Genomic DNA, 19,575 nt, shown 5'->3' with positions numbered 1-19,575 from the left:
CACATAGTATAGGAAAATATGAACGTTTATTAGAACACCACAACAAACAACATAAAACCATTTAAAAATGCACAAATGAGTACATAACACCCCAATTGAAATAAATATACAAAATAAAGAGTGTGTGTACAATACTCTGATATACTCAGCTGAACCAGCGCGTATGTACCAGCACAATAGTCAGGACCCAATGAAGTGAACCAAGCAATAATAAGAGAAGTTCAGAACAATATACATAATGGGTCTCTATGCTCTGTGGCCAAAAAGAAAAAATAATGAGTAGGCAGAATAGCACTGCTAAGTATGCAAAGAGACGGCATCATACCGTATCTACTCAACCAGAAACAGGAGTAAGTTAGAGCCACAGGAATATGAGGCTATAGAGGTCACCTAGAGCCCACATGCCGGAGATGGTCAGCTGGAAATAAAGATGGGGTGTGAAAAACCGGCCCCACGCGTATCGCCGCCGCAGCGGCTTCGTCAGGGGAAGTGGGTTTGTGTGGTGAACCGCCCACGTTATATACTGAAAACATAATTACCTAAAATGCCAGCCGCTGAGTCGCCTTGGAGAAGGGAGACATGAACCGCACTACAGACGCCGACCGGAAGTGAAGGAGAGCTGGGCAGAAGTCATAGAAATCTCCATGGAGAGGGAGTAGCGCATGCGCACACACGGCTCTGGTAGCGAGCCGTGTTGCGCAAGCGCTGAGTAAAGAAGACAGGCCGGGTAGAAAGGATAAAGGTACGCAGTGCAATCGTCACAAAAGATAACACCGAAAAAAGTATTGAAGAGGACTCTAAAGAAAACGGAGGAACATGAGGCAACCTAGAGAGCACAGGAGTAAAATATATATAGTTAGTACAGCAATATAAACAAGTATACATATGCCTGCAAGCCAATTTGGCCATGTATGAATAGAGATACAGATACATGAGAGACAATATGAAAGACATCTAATACATTGCGAAATAGGACACATAATCATGGTGTTTCCTCTTTGTTTTCAAGCGTAGGACTCCCAAAATGGCACAAATCCCGCTGATAGCGGGGTGTACTTGGTTTCCTCCTTGGATATCCAGAGAATGCACATGATAGTATCCATAGAGACTAAGTCCACAAGTCCATTATTCACAGAATGAGAGGATGTCTCCAATCCCTGTTTCATAGATACTACCCAAAGGGTAATCACGACAGGGACGTATCCAATAGTCACATGCTTCCAGATTGAAGTCCGTGGGTGTCGGAGAGTACCCAACCCCAAATTGCTATAGAAAGTCAGAAAACCGTAATATCCAAAGGTCATGTACAGGAGAGCAAATGATAGCCAGCAAGTAGAGATGTGGATCCGAGTAGGCAGAAATGACTGCCAGAAGAGGCTGATGAAAAAGAAGATATATGGCATTAGTGCAAAACAGGTAAAGCAATAGGTGTTACTATAGAGGTTCAATTACCCAAAAACCCTGTGAAGAGAAGTTCCTCATTGAGGCCCGAGGGAGCCACTGATTGTAGCTCAAAAATCCATCGGGACTCCATTTGTAAGAGGAGCTTACGACTGTCTCCTCCTCTCTCATTGGGGGCGAGTTTTTGTAGGCCCACCATCATAAGGTTAGTGGAAGAACCCCGATGTTGATTTAAAAAGTGCTCGGCCACTGGGGTAAGTGTTCTGCCCTTCTTAAGGTCTGAGGTTGCTAAGCGTATCGTAGAAATATGTTTCTGTGTACGTTTCCTCAGTTCCTGCGAGGTTTGCCCCACGTACACCATATTGCACGGGCAAATGAGGGCATAGATTACATCCCTAGATCTGCAATTGATATATGTTTTCAAGGGATGTCTACTCAGAACTGTAGGATGGACAAAAAGGTCACGAGTAGGAACCATGTGGGGACAGACATTACATCCTCCGCATGGAAACGAGCCCCTCAGGATAATACCTCTATTTAGCCTCACCGTAGATCTTTTAAAGTGGCTCCTCGTCAATATATCTCTCAAATTTGGTGCCCGTCTGGCTGTCATAAAAGGTCTGTCACTCGTAACTTCCATCGTTTGAAGATCTGCTCGCAAAATTGGCCAATGCTTGCATAAAATATCACTGACCTGCTTCCAGCTGTTGTTGAAGTCAGTGATGAATCTAGTCTGTGTCTCCTGGCGTTGTCTTCCAGATGATAAAAGGGACTTCTGGTCCTGCCCTCTCGCTCTTTGATAGGCTGTAGAAATAATACGTCGAGGGTAACCCCTTTGCTTAAAACGGGAAGACAAATCTCGAGCCTGGGTTGAAAAATCAGAATCACGGGTACAGTTACGTCTTACACGATAAAACTGTCCTGTAGGTACACCCACCTTGGTGTGCCAAGGATGAAAACTGGAGAATTCCAGAAGCGCATTGGTCGCCGTAGGTTTGCGAAACAGATTTGTCGCCAGGCGATTCTCATAAGGAAAGATCTTCAAATCCAGAAAGGTGATTTCTCTGTCAGAGATGGAATAGGTAAGAAAGATGTTATAGGGGTTAGAATTTAAAGCCTTAAAAAATTCTATACATTCCCCCTCTGTACCTCTCCAGAGAATGAAGACATCGTCTATAAATCTAAACCAGGCGTGTACGTGGGCTGCGAAGGAGGGTAGGGGATAGACAAATTTCTCCTCCCACCAGCCTAGAAAGGTGTTAGCATAGGCTGGTGCACACTTCGCGCCCATCGCCACGCCTGATCGCTGCAGGTAATAGACTCTATCAAAGAGAAAAAAATTATGGTGAAGGACAAATGTCAAAAGATCAAGTAAAAAAGAATCATGTCCTCTATCCGTGGAACTGTTCTTATCCAGGAAGTAAGCTACAGCCTCCGTACCCTCTTTATGGCCAATATTAGAATACAAGGACTCTACATCGCATGTTATCAATAGGAAGTCCTCGGGGAGTTCGACCTGGTCACATAATTCGATAAAATGTGAGGAGTCCCGGACATATGAGGGGAGGGAAGAGGCAATAGGCTGAAGGAAGAAATCCAGGTACTCACCCGCCCTTTCACACATGCTGCCGACACTTGAGACAATCGGTCTCGCTACCAGAGCCGTGTGTGCGCATGCGCTACTCCCTCTCCATGGAGATTTCTATGACTTCCGCCCAGCTCTCCTTCACTTCCGGTCGGCGTCTGTAGTGCGGTTCATGTCTCCCTTCTCCAAGGCGACTCAGCGGCTGGCATTTTAGGTAATTATGTTTTCAGTATATAACGTGGGCGGTTCACCACACAAACCCACTTCCCCTGACGAAGCCGCTGCGGCGGCGATACGCGTGGGGCCGGTTTTTCACACCCCATCTTTATTTCCAGCTGACCATCTCCGGCATGTGGGCTCTAGGTGACCTCTATAGCCTCATATTCCTGTGGCTCTAACTTACTCCTGTTTCAGGTTGAGTAGATATGGTATGATGCCGTCTCTTTGCATACTTAGCAGTGCTATTCTGCCTACTCATTATTTTTTCTTTTTGGCCACAGAGCATAGAGACCCATTATGTATATTGTTCTGAACTTCTCTTATTATTGCTTGGTTCACTTCATTGGGTCCTGACTATTGTGCTGGTACATACGCGCTGGTTCAGCTGAGTATATCAGAGTATTGTACACACACTCTTTATTTTGTATATTTATTTCAATTGGGGTGTTATGTACTCATTTGTGCATTTTTAAATGGTTTTATGTTGTTTGTTGTGGTGTTCTAATAAACGTTCATATTTTCCTATACTATGTGGTTGTGCGGGCCTACTTCAGTCCAATCTTTTTCTTCTTTGTTGTGGTCATATATATCATTGGACTTGGCACTGCACCCCTACTCATAACAAGTATACAGCTAGAGTGCACCCTTTTTTTCTGTAGTTTCATGGACTCTACAATCCACACAAGTGGCTCAGGTAGTGCAGCTCATCCACGATGGCACATCAATGCGAGCTGTGGCAAGAAGGCTTATTGTCTGTCAGCATAGTGTCCAGAGACTGGAGGCGCTACCAGGAGACAGGCCAGTACACCAGGAGACGTGGAGGGGGCCGTAGGAGGGCAACAACCCAGCAGCAGGACCGCTGCCTCAGCCTCTGTGCAAGGAGGAGCACTGCCAGAGCCCTGCAAAATGACCTCCATCAGGCCACAAATGTGCATGTGTCTGCACAAATGGTTAGAAACCGACTCCATGAGGATGGTCTGAGTGCCCGACGTCCACAGATGGGGGTTGTGCTCACAGCCCAACACCGTACAGGATGCTTGTCATTTGCCACAGAACACCAGGATTGGCAACCTTGTGCTCTTCAGATGAAAGCAGGTTCACACTGATCACATGTGACAGATGTGACAGAGTCTGGAGACGCCTTGGAGAGCGATCTGCTGCCTGCAACATCCTTCAGCATGACCAGTTTGACAGTGGGTCAGTAATGGTGTGGGGTGGCATTTCTTTGGAGGGCCATACAGCCCTCCATGTGCTCGCCGGAGGTAGCCTGACTGCCATTAGGTACCGAGATGAGATCCTCAGACCCCTTGTGAGACCATATGCTGGTGTGGTTGGCCCTGGGTTCCTCCTAATGCAGGACAATGCCACACCTCATCTGGTTGGAGTGTGTCAGCAGTTCCTGCAAGATAAAGTTATTGAAGCTATGGTCTGGCCCGCTCATTCCCCAGACCTGAATCCGATTGAACACATCTGGGACATCATGTCTCGTACCATCCACCAACGTCACATTGCACCACAGACTGTCCAGGAGTTGGCAGATGCTTTAGTCCAGGTCTGGGAGGAGATCCCTCAGGAGACCATCTGCCACTTCATCAGGAGCATGCTAAGGCGTTGTAGGGAGGTCATACAGGCACGTGGAGGCCACACAAACTACTTGAGCATCATTTCCTTGTCTTGAGGCGTTTCCACTGAAGTTGAATCCGACTGTAACTTCATTTTCCACTTTGATTTTGAGCATCATTCGAACTCCAGACCTCCGTGGGATATTAGTTGTGATTTACGATGATCATTTTTAGGTTTTATTGTTCTCAACACATTCCACTATGTAATGAATAAAGATTTACAACTGGAATATTTCATTCAGTGATATCTAGGATGTGGGATTTTAGTGTTCCCTTTATTTTTTTGAGCAGTGTATATATTTCAATACTGTGGCATGTTATGAGGGGGGGTCTCTTATATGGCATGTTATGAGGACCTAAAACACCCCCAATATGTGAGGAAAATGTAGGAAATTACCAGTTTTACATTCCTTTCAGAAACAAAGTCACTTTTCTGTCAGAACCGTATGAAAACAACGGAAACAAGAGTAGACGCCGTGTGAGGTTACAAAACATGGCGACACACCTTATCCACGTTACATGACAGAACCAGACAGGAATACCTGCCACATTACATGCAGGTAACTTTTCTCTGGGTTGTGGGTCTGTTTTGTTTTGTTGCTTTGTCCATTGCTATGTATGGAAATACTGAATTACCTGCTGACAGAAAAGATGTAAAATGGCTCCTCATATAAATAATTGCATAATGAAGGGATAACGTACATTTCTATTACCTCACTCGGGGTTGATGTTCGTGTCACAGTGTGGCTGGCGGTGTGTCACACGGGGCTCCCTGAGGTAACTTCGTTAGTGTCGTTTCCCCTGTTCCCACTTTTCGTTTGCACGTAATCTTAACTGTCACCAGCAGATGGCGCTACTAGATGCAAACATTTACAGGCGCCCGCGCTTCAGTTTCAAAACAGACGTGAATGTAATTTTTATCTTTCGCAGCTAGGTGTCACTGTGACTTGAACTTGGACGCTCCTGCTTTCATAGTGGCGACTCTATGATGCTTGCATTCCACGTGAAATAGCAGCGAGTCTTCCGCCTGCTCGCAGCTGGCACTGCGGAGACCTGACGGTGCGCTTTACGGCAGCTCTACCAGGTATTAGGGTCACGTGTTATGAAGTTGTGTAGCAGTCGCTGCAATGACTTTATAAATCCTTGTTCAAAACATGACAAAGTAGCAAACTATACACAACCTGCAAAAGGGATTGAGGGATGATTGCTGAGGTGGGGGTGCGAATTCTGGGTCCTTGAAGGGGTTGTCCACCTGTAGGAACACTTTACTTGCTTACATGTGTTTTGGACAAAGAATCATTTTTGCCATTCGGTTTTATTAAAAATGTTGCACTGTTTGGTTTCTACAGTCTGTGTCCCTGCAGAGTCATCTCATGTGACTGTGACAGTATCTGTAAAGTGCTGTGGAATATGAAGGGTCTATACAAGGAAGCGTACTACATAACTTGGCTGAGAGGAGCTCTGAAAAAGACAGATTAAACTGTCTCCTGTATGTTTGGACAGGCTCACTGATAGACTTCCAGTTAAAGGGAACCTGCCACCAGGAATAATGCTGTAAACCTGCAGATATGGGGTTAATCTGCAGGTTAACACCGCTATGGTGCTGTCCGGCGCCTGCATGCAGCTGAATACAGAGGGGAGAAAATGATCTTTAGTCTCCTTATTAGTATTCTGTCATGGGGGGTGGTGCTGGTTCAGTCACTGCGCTGAGTATACTGACTGATCGTTGGCCGCAATGTAGAGATTATTTAATTCATGTTTGTATTCTAGTTCAGTCTTTCTCTAGACTATTTAAAGTGCCTTTTTACTAGTTGGAGTATATTAAAGGGAACCTGTCACCCCCAAAATCGATGGTGAGGTAAGCCCACCGTCATCAGGGGCTTATCTACAGCATTCTGTAATGCTGTAGATAAGCCCCCGATGTTACCTAAAAGATGAGAAAAAGAGGTTAGATTATACTCACCCAGGGGCGGTCCCGCTGCGGTCCGGGTCCGATGGGTGTCTCAGGTCCGGTCCGGGGCCTCCCATCTTCATTTCATGACGTCTTCACGCTGCGGCGCAGGCATACTTTGCTCTGCCCTCAACAGGACAGACAAAGTACGCCTGCGGCGTGAAGACCAGAAGAGGACGTCATGGAATGAAGATGGGAGGACCCGGATCGCCCCTGGGTGAGTATAATCTAACCTCTTTTTCTCATCTTGTAGGTAACATCGGGGTCTTATCTACAGCATTCCAGAATGCTGTAAATAAGCCCCTGATGACGGTGGGCTTACCGCACCATCGATTTTGGGGGTGACAGGTTCCCTTTAAACTGTCCACATCATGGCATAGTGGCTGTAGAGCAGTGCAAAACATAATTTTTATTTGTTAATATCTCCTCTCTGTTGCAGAGTTATTAACTTGCACTGTTCAGGTTCTAATTCATCTAGGTGTTTCTGTAGATTCTTCTCTTGGGGGTGTGGACTTCCTCCCCTGCATGAGGTTGACCAATTACAGGTAAGTACTCATACAGGGGAGAAAAGAACACGCCTCCTCTCCTCACAGATCTCTGCAGCCACTGTATAAGACATACAGTAGAGCTGAGGTATGATACGATTGCAAACGCTTTCAGAGTTCCTTTTCAGTTCTGTAAACGCTTACCCTCCTGCCACAGTGTCTGCTGTAGCAAAATCAGGACAGTTTCTCGTTAACGTTTAGCTAACCTTAAAGGCTGACTTTGTTATGTTTTTTCCAACGCTAGCCCCCCACTTTTAAATCATACTGTTTTTTATGTGGGGATGTTTTAACAGGTAGAATGAGGAGACATTACCCTAAATTTCAAGGAAGAGGACACAGAAGATCTCATAACTTTCATAGCAGGCATTCGCGGTGGCAAAGTAATGAAAGGTGAGACACTTTTTTTTTTTTTTTTTCCTGGGGGTTTTAAGAGTAGCACAACAGCCAGTCTGATCATCCTGCCATCCTTTTCGTTAGATATTATGCAGTATGTAACCTGTGGATAGGGGATAACTATGAAGTTCTTAACTCCTTTTTAAACTTCCAGCGATCAAAACACTCTGTAAGCGAAGGCATATCCCAAGGGGGAAGTAAGTTGGGTGCACCCCTGTGAAGCGGGGATTGTCATTCTTTTCGACCGTACTTTGAGCATCATATGTATGATGGGGGAATTGTGTTCCTTTTAAACCTGTCTTTGTCTACAGCCTCCAATTGGAGAGTCCACCTCAAGGAAGTGATATTAATTTCTTACTTTGTAAATAAGTGTTCCAACCCTAAACTACTGCAACTGTGCCACCAAATATGCATCAGGGTCCATGACCACCAATTCTTCCGCATGCTTTCCTATCTGTAAGGTTTCTAACTTAGTCCGAGCAGCTCTCTACCTCCTTGTTAAACACTTAGATGTTTGACTTTATAAAGAGGTCCCAAGGTGTCTCAAACTGGAACATTATGAAAAATGTACAGTAGTTGCTACAGCCCCCAATGACTGGTAACTTATACCACATCTTCCCTCTTAAAGGGTTGTCCAGTCTAAAATGAAGTCTCCAGTTGATCTTTGACTACAGACTCTTGAATCCCCCACCCCCTGCGCCTGCTCTGTACACTGCAAAGACTCACGCGTTTGAGTCCGTAATAGTGATATATGCGATATACATACTCCTGGGCAGAGGCTATCCAGTGGGCGCGGCCTTACTCAATATACTTGATGGCTAATTCCCTGGAATATGCATATTGCATACTTCAGTTACAGATTTTAACTGATGAACAATGCACTGAGGGGATTCATAAGTCTGCAGTCAGTGACTTTTTTTTTTTTAAATTTTAGACCTGACAACACCTTTAAGTGTAAATGTAGCCATAAAGTGATTGAGGTTCAGACTTTCATAGTCAGGAATATCCATATATTTTTGGCCTCTTTGCACATCAAGGGAGTATGACTTTCATCTAACTGCTAATAGCGATTGACCACCAGTAAGGTTTGATTGATCCTAATTCATAATCAGATCTGAGAAGATGCCAAACTGGTGATCTCCAAAGTATTCCTTAAAAATTACCAGCATCTGGTAAGAGTGGAAGCATGTCCTCCGCACACAAAGCCAGTTTCTCCTCAGTTATCCCTCACCTAAATTCCTAACAAACATGTCACCTAATAAATGCTTCTAGTGGCTTGATGGCTATCACAAAATGCAGGGGATATGCGGCAAACCAGCCATGTACGCCTTCCTAATGAGATTGCCTTATACAGTACCTCATTGACTTATGCCACTACCATAGGTGCTCCATATAGAAGTTGTGCTGAAGACCTGTTTCTCCAAACACCTTGTATGACTTTGAGGGGGGAAACATCACAGCCATGTGCAATTGTAGTTCTTCTAGACTTAGAGGAGTCTCCAGCTGGCCTCTTAGCTTCCTGGGACAGCATCAGTAGTGTAACGCTATCCAGATAGGTGGCACAAAGCCAGCGCTGCACATCACCAAAAGAAAACTATACCCACACTGATGCATGATGGAGGCAGTGTTATGCATTATACATTCTGACAGATTTGGAGCTACTGTAAGGAAGTGCCATGCTTTCTGATATAATAATACCCAAAAAGGACCAAGTGCTGTCATAAATGCAAAGAGTACTTAAACTAGCTTTGTTTTTATTTTATTTTTAAAATTGTTTTTTTCTTTTTAGGGTGTGCATATTTATGAAACCCAATTGCAGTATTTATTTTTTCCAACTGAAAATATTTCAATTGAATTGTAAAGATTATGGCTGACGTTAAGGCTGTGTGCACACGTTGCAATTTTTTTTGCGTTTTTTCGCGGTAAAAACACATACATTATGCATCCCATCATTTGGAATGCATTCCGCATTTTTTGTGCACATGATGCGTTTTTTTCCGTGAAAAAAAAAGCATCGCGGTAAAAAACGCAGCATGTTCATTAATTTTGCCGATTTTTCGCGTTTTTCCCGCTATTTAATCCATTGGGAAGCTCCGGAAAAAAATGCATCATAAACGTGCAAAAAAAAGCATGCGGATTTCCTGCAGAAAATGTCTGGTTTTGCTCAGGAAACTTCTGCAGGAAATCCTGAACCTTTGCACATAGCCAAAGGGTATGTGCAGACGTCCGGATTTTATGCAGAAATTTCCTGAACAAAACCGGAGATTTTCTGCAGAAAATCCGCACACGTCTTTCTCGCCTTGATTTTTCGTGTTTTTTTTTTTTTTTTCCCCCGGAGCTTCCCAATGCATTAAATAGCGGGAAATCCGCAAAATGAATGAATATGCTGCCTTTTTTTTTTTTTTTTTCCCTCCACGAAGCGTTTTTATCGCAGAAAAAACGCAACATGTGCACAAAAATTGCGGAATACATTCGAAATGATGGGATGCTTAATGTATGCGTTTTTGCTGCGGAAAACTGCCGAAAAAACACGCAAAAAATCCGGAACGTGTGCACATACCCTAAAGGTGGGGAAAAAGTTCTAATTCCCCTTCTGTGGAGTTTTTTTTATTTTCTCTTCGTGACAAAAAAGCACTTATTGTATGTATGGTGCATATTAGCAGCTTTTGTTTTGTACGTCTGTTTTTCATACATATTTTATGGCTAGGTCAGCAGCAGCATCCTCCTCCTCCTCAGCATTTGCCAATGCGAGCACGTCAGCAGGGTCTTCATCAGCTTCATCTACTTCCTCTTCAGCGCCTGGTAAGTGTTCTTACTGTTGGATCTGCATTAATTCTACTCTAACTATTGCTGCTAGCCTGCTTGTTGACCCAGCCTTAAAGTTTATTTCAGAAGTAGTTGTCATGAACCGGGGTTGTTTGGTTGGCCCCAGTTCCTTTCTGAAGGGGATTTATTTATATCCCACTTCCCAGTTCCGGTTTGGAACTTGCAGCTCTGGTGCCCCCTTACCCTGAGGTCAGTCAGGGAACTGCACCTAGGATAGTTGCCAGGAAGGCTGCCTGCTATGTACTTGGCTATTGGGCACGCTGCCGTGAGGGTGATATAATTATTCCAAGCCGCAGCAGAACAATACTCTTAGAAACCCTGTTCCATCACTGCCAGCATTACCCAACAGCGCAGGACACTTCGCTGCAACCAGCTCCTATTACTTTAGGTTAATGACGGGTCAGGAGCCAACCCAATTAGTAGCAATGGCTTGGGTCAGAGGCTTTAGGGGGTAACATTTAGTGCAAGCAAAACAACGCTAACTAGTATACCGTATATACTCGAGTATAAGCCAACCCCCCCCTAATTTTGCCACAAAAAACTGGGAAAACTTATTGACTCGAGTATAAGCCTAGGGTGGAAAATGCAGCAGCTACCGGTGAATTTCAAAATTAAAAATAGATGCTCCATACCATTCATTATGGCCCCATAGATGCTCCACATAAAGCTGTGCCACATATAATGCTCCATACTGTTCATTATTGCCCCATAGATGCTCCACATAAAGCTGCCCCATATATAATGCTCTGCACAGTTCATTATGGCCCCATAGATGCCCCATAGAAAGCTGTGCCATATACAATGCTCTGCACCTTTGATTATGGCCCCATAGAAAGCTGTGCCATATACAATGCTCTGCACCTTTGATTATGGCCCCATAGAAAGCTGTGCCATATACAATGCTCTGCACCTTTGATTATGGCCCCATAGATAGCTGTGCCATATATAATGCTCTGCACCTTTGATTATGGCCCCATAGATGCTCCACATAAAGCTGTGCCATATATATAATGCTCTGCACCGTTGCCCCATAGACATACCTCCCAACTTTTGAAGATGGGAAAGAGGGACAAAGTTTGCGGCGCGCTTTGCGCGCCGCGGCAAATTTTAGGCCACGCCTCTGACCACACCCATTCATAATTAGTCACACCCATATCCACGTCCCAAGCACACCCATTTAGCACTGCTGATCACACTGTTTCATATACAATAGTTATAAACAAAAAAATATGGCCACACAGTGCTCCATACTGTATAATGACCACACATGATGCCCCATACTGTATAATGGCCACACATGACGCTCCATACTGTATAATGAACACACATGACGCTCCATACTGTATAATGACCGCATGCATACTGTATAATGGCCGCACATGATGCTCCATACTGTATAATGACCGCACATGATGCTCCATACTGTATAATGACCGCACATGATGCTCCATACTGTATAATGGCCACACATGATGCTCCATATTGTATAATGACCGCACATGATGCTCCATACTGTATACTGGCTGCACATGATGCTCCATACTGTATAATGACCGCACATGATGCTCCATACTGTATAATGACTGCACATGATGCTCCATACTGTATAATGGCCGCACATGATGCTCCATACTGTATAATGACCGCACATGATGCTCCATACTGTATACTGGCCGCACATGATGCTCCATACTGTATACTGGCCGCACATGATGCTCCATACTGTATAATGACCGCACATGATGCTCCATACTGTATAATGACCGCACATGATGCTCCATACTGTATACTGGCTGCACATGATGCTCCATACTGTATAATGACCGCACATGATGCTCCATATTGTATAATGACCGCACATGATGCTCCATACTGTATACTGGCTGCACATGATGCTCCATACTGTATAATGAACACACATGATGCTCCATACTGTATAATGGCCACACATGATGCTCCATATTGTATAATGACCGCACATGATGCTCCATACTGTATACTGGCTGCACATGATGCTCCATACTGTATAATGACCGCACATGATGCTCCATACTGTATAATGACTGCACATGATGCTCCATACTGTATAATGGCCGCACATGATGCTCCATACTGTATAATGACCGCACATGATGCTCCATACTGTATAATGACCACACATGATGCTTCATATTGTATAATGACCGCACATGATGCTCCATACTGTATACTGGCTGCACATGATGCTCCTTACTGTATAATGACTGCACATGATGCTCCATATTGTATAATGACCACACATGATGCTCCATACTGTATACTGGCTGCACATGATGCTCCATATTGTATAATGACCGCACATGATGCTCCATACTGTATAATGACTGCACATGATGCTCCATACTGTATTATGGCCACAGTTCTCCATACTGTATAATGACATACAGGCACGCAGCTCACACACATGCAGCATCACACACACACAGTATCACACATACACACGCAGCATCACAAACGCAGCTCACAAACACATGCAGCTTTGACACAAATGCATCACACATGCAGCCATCACACACACACACACAGCCATCACACACACGCAGTCATCGCATCACACACGCAGCCATCACACACACACGCACACAAATTTTAGGCCACGCCTCTGACCACACCCATTCATAATTAGTCACACCCATATCCACGTCCCAAGCACACCCATTTAGCACTGCTGATCACACTGTTTCATATACAATAGTTATAAACAAAAAAATATGGCCACACAGTGCTCCATACTGTATAATGACCACACATGATGCCCCATACTGTATAATGGCCACACATGACGCTCCATACTGTATAATGAACACACATGACGCTCCATACTGTATAATGACCGCATGCATACTGTATAATGGCCGCACATGATGCTCCATACTGTATAATGACCGCACATGATGCTCCATACTGTATAATGACCGCACATGATGCTCCATACTGTATAATGGCCACACATGATGCTCCATATTGTATAATGACCGCACATGATGCTCCATACTGTATACTGGCTGCACATGATGCTCCATACTGTATAATGACCGCACATGATGCTCCATACTGTATAATGACTGCACATGATGCTCCATACTGTATAATGGCCGCACATGATGCTCCATACTGTATAATGACCGCACATGATGCTCCATACTGTATACTGGCCGCACATGATGCTCCATACTGTATACTGGCCGCACATGATGCTCCATACTGTATAATGACCGCACATGATGCTCCATACTGTATAATGACCGCACATGATGCTCCATACTGTATACTGGCTGCACATGATGCTCCATACTGTATAATGACCGCACATGATGCTCCATATTGTATAATGACCGCACATGATGCTCCATACTGTATACTGGCTGCACATGATGCTCCATACTGTATAATGAACACACATGATGCTCCATACTGTATAATGGCCACACATGATGCTCCATATTGTATAATGACCGCACATGATGCTCCATACTGTATACTGGCTGCACATGATGCTCCATACTGTATAATGACCGCACATGATGCTCCATACTGTATAATGACTGCACATGATGCTCCATACTGTATAATGGCCGCACATGATGCTCCATACTGTATAATGACCGCACATGATGCTCCATACTGTATAATGACCACACATGATGCTTCATATTGTATAATGACCGCACATGATGCTCCATACTGTATACTGGCTGCACATGATGCTCCTTACTGTATAATGACTGCACATGATGCTCCATATTGTATAATGACCACACATGATGCTCCATACTGTATACTGGCTGCACATGATGCTCCATATTGTATAATGACCGCACATGATGCTCCATACTGTATAATGACTGCACATGATGCTCCATACTGTATTATGGCCACAGTTCTCCATACTGTATAATGACATACAGGCACGCAGCTCACACACATGCAGCATCACACACACACAGTATCACACATACACACGCAGCATCACAAACGCAGCTCACAAACACATGCAGCTTTGACACAAATGCATCACACATGCAGCCATCACACACACACACACAGCCATCACACACACACGCAGTCATCGCATCACACACGCAGCCATCACACACACACACGCAGCCATCACACACACACACGCAGTCATCACACACACGCAGTCATCACACACACGCAGTCATCACACACACACGCAGTCATCACACACACGCAGCCATCACACACACACACGCAGCCATCACACACACACGCAGCCATCACACACACACACGCAGCCATCACACACACACACACGCAGCCATCACACACATGCAGCCATCACACACACCCAGCCATCACACACACCCAGCCATCACACACACACACACACCCAGCCATCACACACACACACACACACCCAGCCATCACACACACACACCCAGCCATCACACACACACACCCAGCCATCACACACACACACCCAGCCATCACACACACCCAGCCATCACACACACCAGATACCTCCATACACACATGACACACACACAAATGCAGCATCACACATCTCACACACACACACACACACACAATCTCCTCTGTGGTGCAGGGGCGGCTGATCTGTCCATGTGCAGCTCTTCAGTTTCTCCGGCTGCTCACAGCTCTGCACTGTCCCGGCACCTCCCCCGTCTCTCCTTCTCTGCCGGGATAGCAGCTAAGAGCAGGAGACGCCAGAGCTCTGTGCACACACCTCAGGTAGTGAGTCGCTGACCTCTCATCTTGATCGCTGCTGGCTCTCTTCCTCAGCGTGGCAGCGCCGCACACACAGGGGGCGGGGGCGGGGGCGGGGGAGGGATCGGTCGGGAGGAGACCCAGCATGTATAAGAAAAAAAAAACAGCCACAAACCTAATCGGGCTCTCTCTACGTCCCGGAAGTGGGCGGGGCTTCACCGGCGGCCGCAAATTCGGGATTTTAAATGCCCGAAGCGGGACAGCGGGACCCCGGTGCCAAAGCGGGACTGTCACGCTGAAATCGGGACGGTTGGGAGGTATGCCATAGATGCTCCACATAAAGCTGTGCCATATATATAATGCTCTGCACCGTTGCCCCATAGATGCTCCACATAAAGCTGTGCCATATATATAATGCTCTGCACCGTTGCCCCATAGATGCTCCACACAAAGCTGTGCCCCATATACAATGCTCTGCACCGTTGCCCCATAGATGCTCCACATCTGTGCAATATATAACGCTGCTGCAATAAAAAAAAAAAACACATACTCACCTCTCTTGCTTGCAGCTCCTCAGCGTCCCGCCCCGGCGTCTCTCTGCACTGACTGATCAGGCAGAGGGCGGCGCGCACACTATATGCGTCATCGCGCCCTCTGACCTGAACAGTCAGAACAAGAGGACGCGAAGACAGAGCGGCGCTCGGCGTGTGGAACGAGGGAAGGTAAATATGACATACTTACCTGCTCCCGGCGTCCCTGGCTCCTTCTCCCGGACAGCTGGTCTCCGGGTGCCGCAGCCTCTTCCTCTGTCAGCGGTCACTGGCACCGCTGATTAGAGAAATGAATAGGCGGCTCCACCCCTATGGGAGTGGAGTCCATATTCATTTCTCTAATGAGCGGTCCCATGTGACCGCTGAACAGGGGAAGAGCTGCGGCACCCGGAGACCGTGGGACGGGCAGGGGGAGCGCCAGGAGTGCCGGGACTAGGTGAGTATGCGACACGCCCTCACCCGCCGACCATGATTCGAGTATGAGCCTAGAGGGGCACTTTCAGCCCAAAAATTTGGGCTGAAAATCTCGGCTTATACTCGAGTATATACGGTAACTTTTATTCCAAAAAAAGATTAGGCAGTGTTTACAAAAGTATATAAAAGATATGCAAAACTGAGACAATTATGTATATACAGACAATTACAAAATAAAAAGGATTAAAGGAAGAAACAAAGTTGCTGAAGTCATTTCATAGCAGACCGTGTGGGGGAGGGGCAATACATCAAAAGGCATCAGAGCATCTCTCAGCTAGCTTCCTGGCCAAAACAAGTGCAAAATGAGGTCTCCCCGCCTTATACCTGTGTCTTAGAATTTCACCTTGCTGACAGGCAGAGAGGCATAGCTGCTCGGTGCTACTGTGGGGGGGGGGAAACGGGGGTCAAATCTACAGCGCGTGTGTGTGTGCCATGGACCCTTCTAGAACTATACTCAGAATATGGCATATTTATATTATCGTGACAGTAGTTTACTAAGAAGCCCCTTTAAGTTATTCTGTATCGGTAGAGTACTGAATCACTGACTCCATTGTTTTATCTGAAAATGAGCAGGACTGATCGCTCATGAGTGTCTGTGTGTTGCAAGGATTGCATAATGGACTTCAAAGGGTTTGCCCATCTCCACGATCCTATGCCAATATATAGTAGGTGTAGAAATGGCAAATACCTCCAATTATAATTGTTTTATAGTTGTTGAGGAATGACATGGCAAAACATAAAAAACCCTTCTTCTGGACCTTTTGGTATCCTTAGTTATTTCTACTGATGAGGTGAGTTAGCTAGTTGTTGTAACCAACTATCACCTTATCAGTGGATGTAACCATGGATACCGAAGGTCCTGCAATGCCTGCACATGTGGAAAGGGACATGGCGAATAAAAAAAAAAAAAACGAAAAGGCTTCTAATTGGAGGTATTTGCTAATATTAATAATGCACCTACTACATACTGGAATAGTTTCTTGGAGATGGGTATACCCCTTTAAGTACTAGGACAGTTAAATGTCTAGAAAATCAAATTCGTCCCCACGCCTTACTGCTTCTGCCTTACTACAGGAGAAGAGTATCAGATGCCCGACTACAACTGCTGCTCTATAAATGGTCCACAGAGAGGAGTTGTATTGGGAAATTGTAGAAAATATCCCCTTTATGGTTTTAATTTATTGCTCAGCTGTTGTCGTTGGTCCCATAGACTATAAATGGTGTGGCGGTCCATGCACACATGACTGTCGCACAAGGCTTATTTGTATGTCCTGGCAGTCGGACCCCCAGGGATCACACGCTTTCCTAATCCTGGTTTGTGATATGCTGTGATCTTTGTACAATCATTTTAACCCCTTAGTGACAGAGCCAATTTGGTACTTAATGACCAAGCCAATATTTACAATTCTGACCACTGTCACTTTATGAGGTTATAACTCTGGAACGCTTTAACAGATCCTGCTGATTCTGAGATTTTTTTTTTTGTGACATATTGTACTTCATGTTAGTGGTAACATTTCTTCAATATTACCGTATATACTCGAGTATAAGCCGACCCGAGTATAAGCCGACCCCCCCTAATTTTGCCACAAAAAACTGGGAAAACTTATTGACTCGAGTATAAGCCTAGGGTGGAAAATGCAGCAGGTACCGGTGAATTTCAAAATTAAAAATAGATACTCCATACTGTTCATTATGGCCCCATAGATGCTCCACATAAAGCTGTGCCACATATAATGCTCTGCACCGTTCATTATGGCCCCATAGATGCTCCACATAAAGCTGTGCCATATATACAATGCTCTGCACCATTGCCCCATAGATACTCCACATAAAGCTGTGCCATATATACAATGCTCTGCACCGTTGCCCCATAGCTGTGCCATATATATAGTGCTCTGCACCGTTGCCCCATAGCTGTGCCATATATATAGTGCTCTGCACCGTTGCCCCATAGCTGTGCCATATAGTGCTCTGCACCATTATTGCCCCATAGCTGTGCCATATAGTGCTCTGCACCGTTATTGCCCCATAGCTGTGCCATATAGTGCTCTGCACCGTTATTGCCCCATAGCTGTGCCATATAGTGCTCTGCACCATTGCCCCATAGCTGTGCCATATAGTGCTCTGCACCGTTGCCCCATAGCTGTGCCATATAGTGCTCTGCACCGTTGCCCCATAGCTGTGCCATATAGTGCTCTGCACCGTTGCCCCATAGCTGTGCCATATAGTGCTCTGCACCGTTGCCCCATAGCTGTGCCATATAGTGCTCTGCACCGTTGCCCCATAGCTGTGCCATATAGTGCTCTGCACCGTTGCCCCATAGCTGTGCCATATAGTGCTCTGCACCATTATTGCCCCATAGCTGTGCCATATAGTGCTCTGCACCGTTATTGCCCCATAGCTGTGCCATATAGTGCTCTGCACCATTGCCCCATAGCTGTGCCATATAGTGCTCTGCACCGTCCATTATTGCCCCATAGCTGTGCTGCTGCAATAAAATAATAAAACACATACTCACCTCTCTTGCTTGCAGCTCCTCGGCGCCATCTTCCCGGCGTCTCTCCGCACTGACTGATCAGGCAGAGGGCGGCGCGCACACTATATGCGTCATCGCGCCCTCTGGCCTGCACAGTCAGTGCAGAGAGAGAGAGACGCCGGGAAGATGGCGCGACGCCCGGCGTGTGGAACGAGGACAGGTGAATATGACATACTTACCTGCTCCCGGCGTCCCGCTCCTTCCCCCAGACAGCTGGTCTTCGGTGCCGCAGCCTCTTCCTCTATCAGCGGTCACTTGCACCGCTGATTAGAGAAATGAATTATGCGGCTCCGCCCCTATGGGAGGTGGAGCAGCCTATTCATTTCTCTAATGAGCGGTCCCACGTGACCGCTCAGGGGAAGAGGCTGCGGCACCCGGAGACCGTGGGACGGGCAGGGGGAGCGACAGGATCGCCGGGACTAGGTAAGTATGCCTCAGCGCCCTCTCCCCCTCACCCGCCGACCCCACCACCGATCATGACTCGAGTATAAGCCGAGAGGGGCACTTTCAGCCCAAAAATTTGGGCTGAAAATCTCGGCTTATACTCGAGTATATACGGTACTTGCGATTATTTATGAAAAAAACGGAAATATGGCGAAAATTTTGCAATTTTCGAACTTTGTATTTTTATGCCCTTAAATCAGAGAGAGATGTCACAAAAAAATAGTTAATAAATAACATTTCCCACATGTCTACTTTACGTCAGCACAATTTTGGAAACAATTTTTTTTTTTTTTT

At 45.7% G+C, this 19,575-nt stretch overlaps 1 protein-coding gene and 1 long non-coding RNA gene across 5 annotated transcripts in view; one reads left to right on the top strand and one right to left on the bottom strand.

Moving 5' to 3' along the window:
• Positions 1-10: 10 nt before the first annotated feature.
• LOC143774380 (uncharacterized) lies at positions 11-5,665 on the bottom strand. Of its 2 annotated transcripts, none has more exons than XR_013215523.1 (4): positions 5,530-5,665; positions 2,339-2,465; positions 2,096-2,205; positions 11-1,377 (listed from the first exon to the last, which is right to left on the bottom strand). It is a non-coding gene; the product is annotated as an uncharacterized LOC143774380 (long non-coding RNA). The 2 variants fall into 2 exon arrangements; XR_013215524.1 differs by having other exon boundaries at positions 5,541-5,665.
• A 93-nt stretch (positions 5,666-5,758) lies between these two features.
• The window catches only part of DCAF4 (DDB1 and CUL4 associated factor 4), a 54,899-nt gene continuing 41,082 nt past the window's right edge, over positions 5,759-19,575 (top strand). Inside the window, exons 1-3 of one of the 3 annotated variants that reach the window (XM_077261875.1) lie at positions 5,759-5,911; positions 7,617-7,713; positions 10,424-10,518. In XM_077261875.1, the coding sequence (XP_077117990.1) occupies positions 7,622-7,713; positions 10,424-10,518 (187 nt within the window). In that variant the 5' untranslated portion in view covers positions 5,759-5,911; positions 7,617-7,621. Of the gene's footprint in view, positions 5,912-7,304; positions 7,324-7,597; positions 7,714-10,423; positions 10,519-19,575 lie in introns of those variants that run through there. The other 2 variants (XM_077261884.1, XM_077261893.1) reach the window with 2 other exon arrangements.

The sequence above is a fragment of the Ranitomeya variabilis genome, chromosome 1, assembly GCF_051348905.1.
Source record: "Ranitomeya variabilis isolate aRanVar5 chromosome 1, aRanVar5.hap1, whole genome shotgun sequence".
NCBI classification, from domain to species: domain Eukaryota; kingdom Metazoa; phylum Chordata; class Amphibia; order Anura; family Dendrobatidae; genus Ranitomeya; species Ranitomeya variabilis.
Note: the sequence above shows the minus strand (reverse complement) of the source record. Positions and strands in the feature narration are given on the sequence as shown.